The sequence below is a fragment of the Prorops nasuta genome, unplaced genomic scaffold (genome assembly GCF_024137725.1).
Source record: "Prorops nasuta isolate Cenicafe-Biocafe unplaced genomic scaffold, Cenicafe_Pnas_1.2 PNAS00024, whole genome shotgun sequence".
Lineage (NCBI taxonomy): Eukaryota > Metazoa > Arthropoda > Insecta > Hymenoptera > Bethylidae > Prorops > Prorops nasuta.
Genome location: NW_027116821.1, coordinates 2,020,776 through 2,038,347, shown reverse-complemented (window position 1 = coordinate 2,038,347; position 17,572 = coordinate 2,020,776). Strand labels below are relative to the sequence as shown.

Sequence of the window (17,572 nt, the reverse complement as noted above, 5' to 3'; positions counted from 1 at the left end):
TGTTACCGTCGACGCCATCTTGTCACTAGAGAAAAGTAGGACAATTGACCCACTACCGTATATTAGTTTTCTATAATGTAGTAATAGTCTTACGAACAATACTTCGTAATACTTCTATCTTCCTCGTGTATTTTGACAGTTTATCTAGAATTGTTTGTTATTATTGAACATTGTAAAGAATATTGAAGTGAAAATTGTTCTGATAATGCATTTATATGCATATATAATTACCTAGTAAATTGAAAATTAAATAAATTTTTAATTATCGTGTTGGTCATTATTAAATAAATAATTTTATTCTTTTATTTTATCCCGAGGATGAATGATCCCTTATAATAATGCTGTAAAAAGTTTATCCTTTTTATAATTTTTAAGAATTTTAAAAAGTATGAAAATTTATTACTCTTGTATAATAAATAGTTGTTTTTCTTGTTTATATGAATTTTATTGAAATTAAATGTCTTTATTTATGTGAAAATGATCGTTGTGGAGATTATAAATTTATGTAAATGTCAACTGAGTTCTTTTTCCTGTAAATTATTATTAAGGGGTGATACTCCTGTAAAACGTTGTTTTTTAAAGAATTTTTATTACAAGAAGAGTAAAATATTTATTGATTCGCCGTAAAGTGCATGTTAATTAATATTAAAGTTAAAAGTTGCTGATTCACCCAATGCTGATGCCAATGACTAATCCATCGTTATGGATATTTACAACTCCGCATAAAGAAATTCTAGAAGTAATTTGTAAAAACAAACCTAAGTTCAGCATAGAATTAGTGGGCTCCGGAACGATTTATTTACATAATAATTGTTTGTTAACAGCTACTGATTTTATGTTGGAAACCGTACAAACCTATAAAATAAGCAAGTGAAGGAATTATATTCCAAGCCATAAATTTTCTCTTAATACAATTGATCCCAAAAACAGCATAAATGCAGCGGACACCAACAAGATACCTCGATTCCACACTATACTAAGTAAACTCAACGAACATATAATACCCTCAGCGCCCAGCTCAAGGACCTCGAGAAGGACCTAGATAAAAAGGTCAAGGGAGAGGTCACTACCTGTTTCCTATCAATTTATTTTATACTATTCAACATTGTAAAATAACTCTACGAGGACAGAATAAATTTAGTTGTACCAATGTGATTGAATTTGCTTATCGCAGTGTAAACCCATAACAATATAGTGAAATTTAACAAAAAAAAGTCTAAAAATTAAAATTTAAGGTTGTTTTGAACAGAAATGTCGTTTTTTTTTATAAACAAAAGGAGAAAAAATTTATTTATAATGGTTTTTTTAATGAAGTTTGAGGTATACTTTGCTTATTGCTGAGGCCAATAAGTTAAAAAATGTATTTGCAAAATTTCCAGTAAATTAGACAAATAATTTTTTATTTGCATTTCACGACGCGAAAAATTAAACGTTTTGAGAAAAACGCGTTTAAAGTTTTTGGACTTAAAAGTTCTGTTTACTAACACTTTTATGAATTTCATCCTTATCAAAGTTTAATCTGTTTGCCGTACATGTACATATATGTATTGAATAATATTCAAATAGCAAATTATGTATAAAGCTTATTAGGCCAAACAAGGCATAAGACAAAACTGCGAACTCGTTTTCTTATTTCATCTCATATATGCGTTTTGAGAGTATAGCTTCGATAGATTTGTAAAGATTCTTAAATTATTTTTTTTCACTTGAAACTTTGGGAATATATTCTTCACATGTTAAAGAATCTTTTTACAATAAAAAATTGTTAACAAACAATTTGTAAATTACTCTTCCACCTTAATAATTGTCATACTTCTTTAAATAAAGTATCTATATATACAGGAATAACGAAAAGTGTGGAATGTTACATGCTGCCTCACTCTCCAGTATCACCATATATGAGCTAGACGAAATAAAAAATAAAGCAATGATATTTGAATATCAGGTAAACATTGAACTTAACTTATTGATATAACTATATTAAAACATAGATTTTAAATAGAATATATATTGGAGTAAACATTCCTATCCTGGGTGCAAAGAGAGCATCCCTATACCTTCTCTACCTGCATTATCGCTTATAGAGCAATAAACCAAGAACTGTCTATACAATTTACCCTTTTCAGACATCTTTTTTTACATACGGGGAAATCCATCTGCGGTGCAAATAAGCCACCCGGGAGTTTCTCTTTTTTTATGACTATCTACGAAAACCCATCCTGCGATGCAAACATCCTGCTATCGCCAACTTTGTTTTTGGGAAAAATCTTCCTGTGACGTAAAAGAAGTACTTCCCGTCCAGAAAAAATATCCTTAGCCTTCCCTACTCGGTGTACCAAAAATTTCCTCAGCAAAGGAACAACATTCGCTAAACTGAAGTTCTGATTGGTCCACAGGGTGGACGATGGACCCCTTCATTTTCTTCTCAAGGAGGGATAATTCATTAAAAGCCCTCGTTAGCCCTTAGGCAATGTCTTTTTGTCTGTTTCGTCTTTGATCTTGTTTTTTAAGTTTTTGCTCTAAGCGTATCAGCGAAAATCGATAATTATTTTAAATTAATTTCTTCATTTACTGATTTCTTTGGTGAAGTTTAGTGTAATTGTGTGAAAACATTTTTAAAAATAGTAAAAGTGATAAATAAAGCAAAATATAAGCTTTAAATTAAACTACATCATTCAACTACCATCTTCATTCCAATTACGCTTAGTGACACAGACGGTATCTCGAATATACAAATCATCAATAATAAAAATCTCTTTGTAATCCAAAGAAATACGGTTTATGGTTTAATCCCCAGATTAAAACGAGCTGTAGCGGTAAAGCAAAGTATCGTAAAACCGTCCTTTGTTCGAATTAAATAAGTGTTCGATTAGTGGATTATCAATAACATCTGTGAAATACATTTGAAGCATATATCAGAAAAATAGGGGTAAGTTTGTTACATAAAATCTCTTTTCGTCGCTTCTACTAACATTCTTTAATTTTTAAATTTATTTCGTTGATATTTCTTTAAAGTATTTTGATAATGGAAGCTGAGCAAGAATTTTCAGTAAATGCCCTGTCTGAAAGCAGGGGTCAATCGTATTGAAAGATTTGGGAAACGGATCCTGCTTTGAAAGATTGGCTTCAGCCTCACGCTTCCAACAAGAAAGCATTATGCTCTATGTGCGAATCTTCCATTTCAGCGCACTATCATACATTACGAAAACACGCTCGAAGTAAGAAACATTTGGATTTGATGAGGCGTACAAGTAGCACGAATAGTTTGGACACCATGGAAACTGCTTTAGAAATTCAAAAAAAAAGTAACAAGAATTGAATTAATGTTGACAGGATTCTTTGCAGAACATAACATAGTGTATCGTATAGTAGATCATCTATTACCTCTATTAAAACATTGTTTTCAGGATGTAGATGTTTGCAAAATGTTACGTTTGGGAAGAACAAAATTAACCGCGATGACAGGTGTAATAGCATCTTCGTATAATAATAAATTATGTATTACTTTACAAAAACGCAAATTCAGTATAATGACAGACGAAAGTACAGACGTCTCCAATGTTAAAGTAATTTGCATTATTGTTAGATTTTTCGATGCAGAAATACAACGTATTCGTTGCGCCTTATGGGATTTAATTGAAATTTATAGAGATGAAGATAGCAATGAAACAGCAGAAAATTTATATAACAATATTATTAATTCATTCACTGTTTGCAACATTCCTTCAGAAAATATAACCGGATTTGGTTGAGACGGATGCAATAGTATGATGGGTTCACATAATTCAGTAGCGTCTAGATTTAGAAATGATTGTCCTAATATTACTATTTTGAAGTGCATATGTCATACTGCACATTTATGTGCGAATTATGCTTGTAAAACATTACCACGTGAATGTGAAGATTTAGGGCGCAATATTTATAATTTTTTTAAACTTAGTAGTAAGCGGCAACACCAATTTAAGGAATTTCACATTTTGTTGGATGCTGAAGTGCATAAAATGTTATATAGTACTCAAACGCGATGGCTTTCATTAAAAGCAGTTGTAGATCGAATTTTAGAGCAATGGGAGCCTCTTCAAATGTATTTCACACAGTTGTGGGAAGAACAGCATTTACCAGCAGCAGAGATAATTTACTCATCCATTCGTGAAATGTTATTATTTGTTCTTAAAATGGGTATTACCAAAATTTACAAAATTTAATTGACTATTTCAGTCTGAAAAAGTTATTATTCCATTAATTTACAATCAAGCAGCAGCATTATTTAAAGATATTCTAATTTGTTATATGGACAATAGCTATGTTCTCAGCACGAATGTGAAGGACATAGATCCTGATAACGAGCTTCATTTTCTACCAATAAATGAAATTTATTTAGGTTTAAAGGTAAATACCGAATTGCAGAAACCCGAGATAATACAACAAGCGGAACATGTACAGAATTTTCGTCTGAATACGTTTAATTTTTTGAAAGAAGCAAGCAAAGAGTTATAAAAACGTTTTGATTTTAATGATTTACGTTTGAGAGATTTGGAATGTTTTATTCCTCACAAATCTATTGATCCCCAATTTCATGTAACGGTACCAACATTAACTTCTATTTTTGAAATGTTTCCTCGTAATTTAGATTCTTCCTGTTTCACCAGGCAATCAGTAGATGATGAATGGCGTCTACTACCTTTCGCACAGCTACCACTCGACATTACAAATGAAAAGTTAATAGATGTTTTTTCGGTTAAATTATTAAATTATGATGATATTATGGACCTACAAAAGTACACGAATTTATCTCAATTTGTTTTAAACTTGCTTTGCTTACCTCATTCAAACGCTGAGTGCGAACGAATTTTTAGTAAAGTTAATTTAACGAAAACGAAAAACAGGAACAAAATGAAGACAACTACATTAAAAAATAATTTGACTGCGTGGGAATGTGTTAAGAATAGTGGTACTTGTAAATTATTTGAACCATCCGCAGATATGATAGATCATTGCAATCAAAGCATGTACAATTTTAATACATCAAATACAGATCATGAAAATGAAGGTGTTTCCGATGAAGATTCAGAATACTTTATGCTGATGTAACGCCCGTTTCTCAAAATTGCGTAATTTACTGATATTTCAATTATTATCTTAAATTTAAAAAGAATATATAAATTTGTAACTTAATCTATAGTTTTTATTTGAATCTTCGATATTTGAAAATTCTTTAAATTTGTAAAAAAGTTATATGCTTTTAAATAAATAATGTTTATTCTTACAATGTTTTTCTTCATCTCATTTTCATTGCATAAAAATAATATTTTATTTATAAATATATAAAAACAAATAGCTAGATTTCATACAAAAATTATTAATATTATGAAGCACTGTTGAAAATTTATTCAAGATCGGTTGAATAATTTTTAAATGAGAGCTTATGTTACTTCCTAAACTTTGAAAAACTATACATCATATTATTATTTTATTGAGTTTCTGTTATATGCATCATCATATTAATGACGAAAATAGCAGCTAATACAGCCAACGAAACTAGCCAAGACGCCAAAGACCGATCCTGTTAAAATGGAATTTCAGCTTATCAAAGTCTTAACAAAGATAAATTTTTCTCGATTGAAACTTCCATAAAAGACATTACTCTTCATCCTAAGTAATTAATAATATGATTTTATGTGTACTCAGTTAATTGGCATACGATTTTCGGCACAAATCATCAGTTTTGCAGGTACGGTAATCGAAATCTTTTAATTTGCAAGTGACTTTTCATGATTGGTCAGCGTCCTTCCAAATTGACCAATCATATTTAGTCATTCATTCTCGAACGCATCTTAGGTATACTTCCAGTTGAAACTACAGTTTGTAGTCTAGACACTTGCTATACCACGTAGAGTAGTATATTTTGTTCTCGCCACTTACTATGCAGCGTAGTGTAATTCAAAATGGCGGACTTGGCAACGCTGGGTAGTACCGAAAGTACTACACTTGGCAACAAGGTTGCCAAGTCCGCCATCTTGAATAGTACTACGCTCTATAGTAAGTGAATTTTGATATAAGGAATGCAGACTGCACAAAGTATACTGCCAGCGGAAATACGTCAGTCGCCATCTTAAATGCAGAACGTAATATATCAAAAATTATATATATTATATTCACAGCCTGTCACCGTGAACGGCGTGAACGAAGACAAATATTAGTATACGGAAAAATAAAGTGTAATAAAGAAATAAGGAGTAGTGACAGCTTTGATCTATCTGACAGCTGATGTACTTATGGTATAAGTGAATAAATAAAATAAAAATGCTTTTCCTAAATTGATTTTTAATTTTTATAAAATGGTCAAATGTAGCCATTAAATAATTAGATTTGGTAATAAATACAAAAAATGCGTTTTATTATAACAATTGAGTTGAGGTAAAATAAACTCAATGTTTTTATATTAATCTGTTAACAAATGCATTTTTTTATTTATTATTAAGTCCAATAAGTTAATGGTTATTAAAAAAAAAATTCCTTGTAATGAAAAAAAAAATGAAAAAATTTTAAACTTCACCAAGAATCGAATCCGAGCCCAGCGCATGACAAACGGCAACCTTATCGCCTGCGCTACAAGGCTCAATTGATAGACCAAGAGCAAAACAGCGTTTTAAAGACTAACTACAATTCTTTCATTAATTCGTCATTAATGATCAAGAATTAGCTGTAATAATAAATACATTTATCTACACAGAATTATTGTACTAAATTTATTCTTTTTAATTTGAAGCATACATTTTGCATGAAGATATGATAATTTAAGGGTAACCATTCAGTACTCTAAATACATTAAACTATTCATATGCTCATCTATCATAAATTATACCATTACACGTTTAACATACATTATAATATTATTTAATTAATTTATGACAATGGAGCATATGAACAGCTTAATGTATTTAGAGTACTGAATGGTTACCCTTAAACTATCGTATCTGCATGCAAAATGTATGCTTCAAATTAAAAACAATAAATTTAGTGCAATAATGCTGTGTATATAAATGTATTGATTATTACAGTCAATTCTTCATCGTTTATGACGAGTTAATGAAAGAAATGTAGTCAGTCTTTAAAACGCTGTTTTGCTCTTGGTACATCAAGTGAGCGCTGTAGCGCAGGCGGGTAAGGTTGACGTTTGTCATGCGGTGGGCTCGGGTTCGAATCTTGGTGAAGTTTAAAATTTTTTCATTTTTTTTTTCATTACAAGGAATTTTTTTTTTTTAATAACCATTAATTTATTGGACTCAATAATAAAAAAAAATGCATTTGTTAACAGAATAATATAAAAACATTGAGTTTATTTTACCTCAACTCATTTGTTATAATAAAACGCATTTACAGTATTTATTACCAAATCTAATTAATTAATGGCTACATTTGACCATTTTATAAAAATTAAAAATCAATTTAGGAAAAGCATTTTTATTTGCTTTGAGTTTTTAGGTAAACGCAGCATCACTTCACACGGATGACATGTAAAAATGTCACGGTTAGCGGTAGTCGCTCTTCTTCTAAAACCAATGTTGCCTGAAGTCCAAATCACACTTATGCTGTCCAGGCATAGCTGTGTTTGTACCGCTACCGCTGCTGGCTAGCGCTTATCTTCATTTTTGTTGCTAAAAGCTTGATTCTGGCATCACTGCCGTTTGGAACTATTAGTTTGCTAATAAAAGCAGAGGCTTAATTTTAAGAGATTGCAACATATAGTAATTAATATAGATACAATTGTAAAAAGAAAACAAAAATTTTATTTTACATATATTAACTTTAAATAAAATCCCACAAAGTACTGTAAAATATCTTACATGTTATATTATATATCTAATCTGTCAGCTTCTTTATTTTAATATTCATCTCAATTATCACAGTTTGATCCTCAGCGATGACACAGTAATCACATTATGGTGAATCTATTCTTTTTTTTTAATGTTCGATTCACATAGCTTCATCCTCAGCAGTGATACAGTAAACACACATTACTATAATTTAATCTGAAACAAAATCCCACAAAGTACTATAAAACATCTTACATTTTATATTATATATCTATTCTGTCATTTTCCTTATTTATTATTGTATTTACCCAAAATTGCTGACTCGTTTATTTCAATATCTGTCTCAATTAACACAGTTTAATCCTCATCAGCGATGACACAGAAACAACATTATGGTGAATCTATTCTTTTTGTTTTAATGCTCAATCCACATAGCTCCATTCTCATCATTGACATAGTAAACACTTTACAATAATTTAGTCAGAAACAAAATCCCAAAAAGTACTATATAAAATCTTACATTTGAAATTATAAATATAATCTGTCAGCTTCTTTATTTGTATCGTATTTACCCAATGTGACTTGTTTATTTTAATATTCATCTCAATTAACACAGTTTGATCCTCAGCGATGACACAGTAACCATAATATGGTGAATCTATTCCTTTCATTTTAATGTTCAATCCACATAGCTCCATCCTTAGTAGTGACATAGTAAACACATTACTATAATTTAATCTGAAATAAAATCCCAGAAAGTACTATAAAATATCTTACATTTTATATTATATATCTAATTTGTCAGCTTCTTTATTTATTATTGTATTTACTCAGTTTATTTTATTATCCGTCTCAATTAACATAGTTTGAATCTCAACGATGACACAATAACCACATTATGTTTAGTCTATTCCTTTATTTTAATTTTGAAAATCTGCATAGCTCCATCCTCAGCACAGTGACATAGTAAACACATTACTATAATTTAATCTGAAATAAAATCCCACAAAGTACCACAAAATATTTATATCTTACATTTTATATTATAAAATTTATTGTTATACTTATCTAAAATGTTAAGTCCTTTATATACGTTTAAAAATTATTTTTATGTACATTTTACAAATTTCGTCACTTTATTTATTCACTTATACCATCAGTATATCAGTTGTCAGTAAGATTAAAACTGTCACTTTATTTCTTTATATTACTTTATAACTTGTGGTATGTATATACTAACATTTGTCTTGGATCACGGACCATGCATTATGTATTTTGAAATTAGTAATTAGAAATATCTATATTGCGGTCCCTCTACAGTCTCTACCCTCTGACGTATTTCCGCCGACCAGTAGTATCAGCAGCGACTATAGCGTAGTATGTACAACTCTCAGGTCCATCCAAGGTTGCCAAGTGTAGTACTTTCGGTACTACCGTAGTTCATACAGGGAGGTTCTCTAACAGCGGCATATAGGAGATTCGTGTTAGTTGACTATAGCGCTCAGGATGATGGTATCTGAGAGCGCTGATTGGTCAATATCATGTAGTGCCAACATGAAATGGTCCGTTACCAATAGATGAATACGAAAAATGAGTACCATCCGCCATTTTGGAGTAGAGAAGTGTTTACATGCTAGTTGTAGAAGAAAGAAGTGTGAAATGGAAAAATGTCAAATAGTGAGGTTACTAAAGTAAAAATGGAAAATAATGAATGGAAAGTTCGAATATTCTTACTTTCCATTCATTATTTTCCATTTTTACTTTAGTAACTTCACTATTTGACATTTTTGCATTTCACACCTCTTTCTTCTACAACTAGCATGTAAACACTTCTCTGCTCCAAAATGGCGAATGGGTCTCATTTTTCGTATTCATCTATTGGTAACGGACCATTTCATGTTGGCACTACATGATGTTGACCAATCAGCGCTCTCAGATACCATCATCCTGACCGCTATAGTCAACTAACACGAATCTCCTATGGGTGACTGTAACGTGAAAAACCAAGCATACCATTTGAAAGAGCAAAATCTGAAAACAGCAGATTTAGGTTGGCAACGTTGAAAAAAAATGACGTCATTACGTAGATCAGACTGAGTCAAGAAATTGTGAAATGGTAGTACACCCACGTGGTTTTGACAGCTGTCAACTGGTGCAACTTGTGCTGTCAGAGTGATTTTGCGTGAATATATACGAGTGCAAAAATTACGGCTGGTAGTGAATGGATATTGGAATATATGATACATTCGAAGAACCTTCATTTACCTCGAATACAAGTGGACCAGCACTTGGATTTGGGCTATTTATACGAGAGTAAATTACTACAAAAGGAACAAGGACACACAAGTATTACAGATGCTTAGCTCGAGGACGTAAGGCCACCAAGAAATGGGAAAATGGAGAAGATACAAAGTCAAATGCCGGTAGGTTAATGAGATGATTCATGTTTTTTCAAAAATATTTATTGTAATTGAAGAATTCAGATTGGTAAATGGTAAATTTGATTTTAGGTTCACTCGCAGTGCCATCGGTTAGAAGTCTTACAGAAAACAGTGATGCCTGTCCTTTGACAGAAAAACGTGTGGTACTAGTGGAAGCTGTCACATGGTGGACACGTGGGCGAGTCGTCGCGGTGATGTTTCCCTCGCAGCAGATACATAAGTCCTCGCCTTGCAAGCTTCTATGCTCTTGAAGTCAGTCGAACTCTTGGTCCTGCAAATAGGAGAATAAGAAGCAGTTTACATCCGGCGAGTTTGCATGGAGAACAAAATATGCATCTCACAATCCTTACCCATGACCAGTAGATCACCAATGAATGATAACATTTGCTGAGGCGACGCTGGCAAACCATCAGCTATCGCTGAGAGACTTTTCAGGAATTTGCAGTTAATGCTGCTACCTAGTGGAAGCTGTCACTGGTGGACACGTGGGCGAGTCGTCGCGGTGATGTTTCCCTCGCAGCAGATACATAAGTCCTCCCCTTGCAAGCTTCTATGCCCTTGAGGTCAGTCGAACTCTTGGTCCTGCAAATAGGAGAATAAGAAGCAGTTTACATCCGGCGAGTTTGCATGGAGAACAAAATATGCATCTCACAATCCTTACCCATGACCAGTAGATCACAAATGAATGATAACATTTGCTGAGGCGACGCTGGCAAACCATCAGCTATCGCTGAGAGACTTTTCAGGAATTTGCAGTTAATGCTGCTACCTAGTGGAAGCTGTCACATGGTGGACACGTGGGCGAGTCGTCGCGGTGATGTTTCCCTCGCAGCAGATACATAAGTCCTCGCCTTGCAAGCTTCTACTGTCGTAAACGCATTACTTTCATATTTACATATTTACAGGGTTTATTTATGTACATTTAGACGAAATCTCTGAAAGAGGAATAATTTTAATTTCAGCGTTCACAACGAAATATTTTAAAAATTATTTAGTATTATTCACGTGCACGATTTACCTCTCTTCCCTAAGCCGCTTGATCTTCTCGTCAGCCAGCTCTGTAAGGCGCTCATAATATTTGCGTTTAGCAATTTGCGCTTTGATTTTCTCATCCAATAATTCCCTATATTTCTCGGCAACATCAGAATTATTGGAATTTTTTGATTTTCCGGCTGCGTTATTTGTAAGGATCTTTCTTAGGGGTTCACTCATGGGTTTTCTCAGGTTACTGGGTCCTCCGTCGTTACCCCAAGAAACAATATCTCTTTCAGTTATTAAAGACTAAAGAGAATGTAAATTAAAACGTTATAAGAGATAAATATGTTAAATTAAAAAATAATTTACTTTAAAAATTGGCGCTGGATCGTCAATGTCGTCGGATTCATCAGATTGAATGAGATCATCAATTGTTCGAATTTTGCATGGGAAGGAGGATGAGCTGGTGGAAGGCTGCAGAGAAGAATTTGTGGAAGGCCGTAAAGCACAGATTGTTGGTGGTAAATTATCTGAGTCTCCAGGATAATTTATTCCAACAGCCGATTTTCCTATTAAGGAAACAACCATGTCCAAAAACTCGTCCCGGACCGGAGCCATAGATCTCCCACCGCCTGAAATAAAATAAATTATATTTTTAATAGAAAAATGAATGTCATTCATTAATAATATATATTATACCTGTTTTATAAAGCTCCTTTGTCATTTTCGCTCGGTACTTTCGGGCTTGAAGCTTTATATTAGTCCACGTTGTTTTTGGACACATATTTGTCCAATCGCCGTTGGTTGCCGCTATCATCTCTTTCTTTATTTCCTTCCACGCCTTTTCCTTCTCGCCTTTGGTAGTACCATCCGTTTTTTTGTTTTCGACGATATCAAAATATTTTTTGATTATATCCAGCAATTTTAAACGATGTTCCTTGTCCATCTATCAAAAATGAAATTCTTATAATAAATATTTCTATTTATTCGTTTAAAAATGTGTAACGTACCTTTTTTATAATTTATGCACTGGTAATATGCTGTAATAATCGTCGTTTTTCACAGAGAACTGACCGAGTACAGCTGTTTCCCAGAAAAAACAATAGAGCATTGAACTTATAATGTTGTATTTGTTGGTGTGCAATCCTACACAATGCCGACAAAAGTCAAGAAATTTGCCGATAGTTGTCAGGATATTATGCATGGCATCACTACTACATTCTGAACGTAATGCAACTGTATTGGTGTGCATATAGCGAATACGAAAGCAATCTGGCATGATATCTTCCGTCCTTTGTTTTTTATAAACAATTGCGAAGATCGGTCTATTATTGACACTATCATTTTTTAATTACGATTGCCTCGACATGGAGCAAGAAATGGAAATTGATAGGGCTGAATTTGAAGAAGAAATTGAAGAAAATCCTCCACGACAACGCAGAAGGCACACGTATTTGACGAGACAAAATTATTTTGAAATTTTAAATGAAGAAAATTTTCGTCGCCGCTTTAAATTGAATAAAATTCAATTTATAGAAGTGCTTAACCCAATTGAGCCAAAGTTGCATATGAGACAGTGGTAAATTATTTTATTATTATAGGAAATTTTATATTTTGAAAGGGGTGCACACGTGTGTGGAAGACACTCATCATTTAATTACAAAAATTGTTTTTTAGGAATAAAACCATTTCACCAACTATAAAATTGTTAGTTGCGCTGCGGTTTTATGCCACTGGCTGCTTTCTACTTGTGGTAGCAGATTTTAATGGAATTTGTGAAAAGAGTGCCCAAAAGATCGTACACGAGGTATCAGCTGCCATTTCCGAACTACGACCACATTATATTAAATTGCCCCAAACGAAAGGAGAAATGATGCGTACCATGAACGACAATTTTCATCTGTCGGGAATGATACGTGTCATAGGCGCAATAGATTGCATACACGTTCGGGTGAAATCATATGGTAAATCTTTTAATATTTATTTTAAAAAAATGTAATTTTTAATGTTTCATGATTTTAATTTAATATTTCAATTTGTACTTAGGAGGTGAAGACGCTGAACTGTTTAGAAATAGGAAAGGGTTTTTCAGTCTGAATGTCCAGTGCCTGGTGAACAGTCGACTGCAATTTCTAGATATCGTTGTTCGATGGCCGGGGTCTGCCCATGATAATACCATTTTCGAAAATAGTCGATTAAAATTTCGGTTCGACAACTTTGAATTCGAAAATGGTATTATTTTGGGCGACCGCGGTTACAGAAATCAAAGATACCTAATAACCCCGCTGGCCAACCCGCAAACCCCTCAGGAAGTTTTATATAATGAGTCTCACATAAGAACAAGGTGCATGGTAGGTATAATTAAGTAATAAATCAATTTCAATTTTATTTAAATCTTTTTATTTTATTAATTAGGTTGAAAGGTGCTTTGGAGTCTGGGGGAAAATATTCCCAGTGCTCACAATTGGGTCTCGCTTCAGAAAACCAGAGCGAACAATGAATATGATAATGGCAACAGCCATTCTTCATAACATCATTCGACGTGACCAATTGCATAAAAAACCTGGCATGCAAAATTATTTAAATATTCCTAAGGTCTTTTCCCCTCCAACAGACAATGATCGCCAGTTTTTACTTGAAAACTATTTTTCAAGGTAATTGCTAATGTAATTATGCACTCACATGCCAATAACACCTACGAAGCAATATTTAATTTCCAATTTATTACGCAGGATTGCTGAACAGTAAGCGGTAGGAACTTATGGATAGGGAAGAGAGGTAAATCGTGCACGTGAATAATACTAAATAATTTTTAAAATATTTCGTTGTGAACGCTGAAATTAAAATTATACCTCTTTCAGAGATTTCGTCTAAATGTACATAAATAAACCCTGTAAATATGTAAATATGAAAGTAATGCGTTTACGACAGTAGAAGCTTGCAAGGCGAGGACTTATGTATCTGCTGCGAGGGAAACATCACCGCGACGACTTGCCCACGTGTCCACCATGTGACAGCTTCCACTAGGTAGCAGCATTAACTGCAAATTCCTGAAAAGTCTCTCAGCGATAGCTGATGGTTTGCCAGCGTCGCCTCAGCAAATGTTATCATTCATTGGTGATCTACTGGTCATGGGTAAGGATTGTGAGATGCATATTTTGTTCTCCATGCAAACTCGCCGGATGTAAACTGCTTCTTATTCTCCTATTTGCAGGACCAAGAGTTCGACTGACCTCAAGGGCATAGAAGCTTGCAAGGCGAGGACTTATGTATCTGCTGCGAGGGAAACTTCACCGCGACGACTCGCCCACGTGTCCACCATGTGACAGCTTCCACTAGGTAGCAGCATTAACTGCAAATTCCTGAAAAGTCTCTCAGCGATAGCTAATGGTTTGCCAGCGTCGCCTCAGCAAATGTTATCATTCATTTGTGATCTACTGGTCATGGGTAAGGATTGTGAGATGCATATTTTGTTCTCCATGCAAACTCGCCGGATGTAAACTGCTTCTTATTCTCCTATTTGCAGGACCAAGAGTTCGACTGACCTCAAGGGCATAGAAGCTTGCAAGGCGAGGACTTATGTATCTGCTGCGAGGGAAACATCACCGCGACGACTCGCCCACGTGTCCACCATGTGACAGCTTCCACTAGTACCACACGTTTTTCTGTCAAAGGACAGGCATCACTGTTTTCTGTAAGACTTCTAACCGATGGCACTGCGAGTGAACCTAAAATCAAATTTACCATTTACCAATCTGAATTCTTCAATTACAATAAATATTTTTGAAAAAACATGAATCATCTCATTAACCTACCGGCATTTGACTTTGTATCTTCTCCATTTTTCCATTTCTTGGTGGCCTTACGTCCTCGAGCTAAGCATCTGTAATACTTGTGTGTCCTTGTTCCTTTTGTAGTAATTTACTCTCGTATAAATAGCCCAAATCCAAGTGCTGGTCCACTTGTATTCGAGGTAAATGAAGGTTCTTCGAATGTATCATATATTCCAATATCCATTCACTACCAGCCGTAATTTTTGCACTCGTATATATTCACGCAAAATCACTCTGACAGCACAAGTTGCACCAGTTGACAGCTGTCAAAACCACGTGGATGTACTACCATTTCACAATTTCTTGACTCAGTCTGATCTACGTAATGACGTCATTTTTTTTCAACGTTGCCAACCTAAATCTGCTGTTTTCAGATTTTGCTCTTTCAAATGGTATGCTTGGTTTTTCACGTTACAGTCACCCTATATATATGCCGCCGTTAGAGAACCTCCCTGTACATACCCAAAAGCGGTACATACTAGATTGTCCGAAAACTTTTGTAGAAGTGAGTCGACTACCTATATGACTAGTGAATATGGCCGAAATCTAGTAATATATTGCTATAATGTCGTAAGGCATTTATTGTAGTATTCATTTAGATATCAAGATGAGAAAAAGATAATTGAATAATCTTCAAGATAACGTCAATTTAAAGAAGCAGAAGAAAAAACTGCAAAATAAATGTAATTAAGAAAAACTATGGATCTTAGATAAGTAAAAACGTTTGAATAATTTAAAGTATTTATATATTGAATTTACTAGTGTTACTTTGTGGAAATATATTTTGTACAAATATGATTTAGGTGTTTGTGGCTTTCGCAAAGGATTAAAGAAATGCAGCATAAATGTTTATCAGAATAATAATGAGAGACGAGACAAAAATGACTGATAAGTGTAATTAAAATATTCATGCGTACTTTATTGACATATATGTCATCTGGTATAACTTTTACTGCTACGATGTCCATATTAATTATGATTTTATGATGAGAAACGCATGGGTCAAAGAAGGCAATACTTCTTACAAGGTAAATGTAAACAATTTGCAAATGTATTATACTTTCAATTTCAAATATAAAACTGTGTCTTAACTGTTTAGTTGATTAATTATTTAGATATTACTTTTATCGCTGGAATGATATCTTGCTCATATCTACGATGAGCAGAAATAAGAAGATATGAAGGACTTTCGACTAATCCCATCCATGTAAATTGCTTCCTTTGGCACAGAGTTTATGGTTAGTAATCGCAAGGTATATGTAATTTTTATTACAGTGTTTATTAATTCAAAGTTACTTTTAATTTGCTTAGCTTAATGAGTTTATATATTAAATATGGTCTGCTTTGGTTTTTCAGATATTACTGAGCGACTGAAGTGGAACTTTTATCAAATAACCTATTCAAGGATTATAATAAATATATAGAGTATGGATATATATATAATTATTAATAATCATACGATGCAAGATTTGTACAGATGACAAGTGTCTTTATAACAGTGATTTTGCAATACTTAATTAGAACAAGTTCAAGCAAAGTTAAATTATACAAGTTAATATTGAAATTTTATCATTTTCACTATTATTAAATATATTTAATAGATATACAATATGCAGGGCGTACCACTTAAAATGCTCCAGAACATAGATACAAAAAGACGCGTACCTCTTCAACTATAAGAGATATTCAATGTTTGCACAGGACTTTTTCGAAACCTTTTGTTATTTGCTTCCAAAAGGGTCATATGAAAAAATTGAATATCTCTTATAATTAACGCAATACACGCTTTTTGTATCTATGCTCTGGGGCATTTAAGTGGTACGCCCTGCATATTGTATATCTATTAAATATATTTAATAATAGTGAAAATGATAAAATTTCAATATTAACTTGTATAATTTAACTTTGCTTGAACTTGTTCTAATTAAGTATTGCAAAATCACTGTTATAAAGACACTTGTCATCTGTACAAATCTTGCAGCGTATGATTATTAATAATTATATATATATCCATACTCTATATATTTATTATAATCCTTGAATAGGTTATTTGATAAAAGTTCCACTTCAGTCGCTCAGTAATATCTGAAAAACCAAAGCAGACCATATTTAATATATAAACTCATTAAGCTAAGCAAATTAAAAGTAACTTTGAATTAATAAACACTGTAATAAAAATTACATATACCTTGCGATTACTAACCATAAACTCTGTGCCAAAGGAAGCAATTTACATGGATGGGATTAGTCGAAAGTCCTTCATATCTTCTTATTTCTGCTCATCGTAGATATGAGCAAGATATCATTCCAGCGATAAAAGTAATATCTAAATAATTAATCAACTAAACAGTTAAGACACAGTTTTATATTTGAAATTGAAAGTATAATACATTTGCAAATTGTTTACATTTACCTTGTAAGAAGTATTGCCTTCTTTGACCCATGCGTTTCTCATCATAAAATCATAATTAATATGGACATCGTAGCAGTAAAAGTTATACCAGAT

The 17,572-nt window shown here is 33.0% G+C and overlaps 1 protein-coding gene across 1 annotated transcript; it reads left to right on the top strand.

Annotated features, from left to right (window-relative positions):
- Positions 1 to 12,600: 12,600 nt before the first annotated feature.
- Positions 12,601 to 13,733, top strand: LOC136781830 (putative nuclease HARBI1). Its single transcript, XM_066740834.1, has 4 exons — positions 12,601 to 12,812; positions 12,911 to 13,197; positions 13,280 to 13,577; positions 13,649 to 13,733. The coding sequence occupies exons 1-4, from the start codon at positions 12,601 to 12,603 to the stop codon at positions 13,731 to 13,733; spliced, it is 882 nt and encodes a 293-aa protein (XP_066596931.1).
- The last annotated feature ends 3,839 nt before the right edge of the window (positions 13,734 to 17,572 follow it).

What these genes read in the sequence shown, in the direction of transcription:
- LOC136781830 (XM_066740834.1), top strand. Translation starts at nt 12,601, where the DNA reads ATGGAGCAAGAAATGGAAATTGATAGGGCTGAATTTGAAGAAGAAATT. An exon ending in AAGTTGCATATGAGACAGTG is followed by an intron (nt 12,813 to 12,910) that starts GTAAATTATTTT and finishes ATTGTTTTTTAG; the next exon opens with GAATAAAACCATTTCACCAA. An exon ending in GAGTCTCACATAAGAACAAG is followed by an intron (nt 13,578 to 13,648) that starts GTGCATGGTAGG and finishes TTTATTAATTAG; the next exon opens with GTTGAAAGGTGCTTTGGAGT.